The 853-nt window shown below is 53.3% G+C and overlaps 1 protein-coding gene across 1 annotated transcript in view; it reads left to right on the top strand.

Moving 5' to 3' along the window:
- tox4b (TOX high mobility group box family member 4 b) overlaps nt 1-712 on the top strand; it is an 18,255-nt gene extending 17,543 nt beyond the window's left edge. Inside the window, exon 7 of the mRNA XM_016260321.1 lies at nt 71-712. Within this exon, the coding sequence (XP_016115807.1) occupies nt 71-712 (642 nt within the window). The remainder of the gene's footprint in view (nt 1-70) is intronic.
- Nucleotides 713-853: the final 141 nt, after the last annotated feature.

Below are 853 nucleotides of genomic sequence, written 5' to 3'. Positions count from 1 at the left end.
AATCGCTCATCTGTCTTTATTCAGGAAATATGACTAACAGAAACCTTGTTAATGTCATGTTTTTCCGCAGCAGCCGACTATTGAAGTGTTAGATGCTCCTGCGTCTCCTGTCGCCGCCGTGGCCCCGCCTCCCGAACCCGCATTGACCGTCACCCCGCCGCGCTCGTCCCGCATCCCGCTGCACGCGCCCGACAACAACACCATCACCAACATCTGCACCTCCAACATCATCCTGGACCTGCCGCAGGTGACGACGCGCTCGCGCACAGGTGCGCACAAACCCCCGGCCCCGGCCCCGCCCCCCATCAACAAGATCCTCATCTCCAAGCATCAGTTGCAGTCGCCGCGGCAACCTCCGCCGCTGCAGCAGATGCAGAACACGCCTCCACCCCCGCGCCTGCAGCAGATGGTGCATTCCCCGGCTCCGCCCCCTCTGCAGGCCAAACCGCGACAGGTGGTTGCCATGGCGCCGCCGCCGCCCCTGCAGATCAAGATCGTCCCGGCGCCCTCGCAGACCGACATGAGCGCGCCGATCATCGTGACGACCGCGGCCTCGTCTGTGGTGGAGGCGCCGCCGCCCGCTGCCATAGTAACAGACCTGTCGCCGTCGGCAACCGAGGAGGTGGCTGAAGAAGGGGTGAGTCCGAACTCGGTGTGTGAAAATACTGTTCTGAACAAAAGCATTTTTTATTTCCTGTTGTTTTGTTGTTGAGTTGATGCAAACTAATAGCAAATTAAATAATAAAAATGTGATATTAAAATATATAATTTAAATATAAAACTATCAAAATAAACTTTCTAAATATAATTACATCTTTAAAAATATATAAAATATATGATTTAAAAATGGAAA

This window comes from Sinocyclocheilus grahami, unplaced genomic scaffold (assembly GCF_001515645.1).
Source record: "Sinocyclocheilus grahami isolate Dianchi unplaced genomic scaffold, SAMN03320097.WGS_v1.1 scaffold2052.1, whole genome shotgun sequence".
In the NCBI taxonomy this organism is placed as follows: domain Eukaryota; kingdom Metazoa; phylum Chordata; class Actinopteri; order Cypriniformes; family Cyprinidae; genus Sinocyclocheilus; species Sinocyclocheilus grahami.
This window is presented reverse-complemented; position numbering and strand designations above follow the sequence as displayed.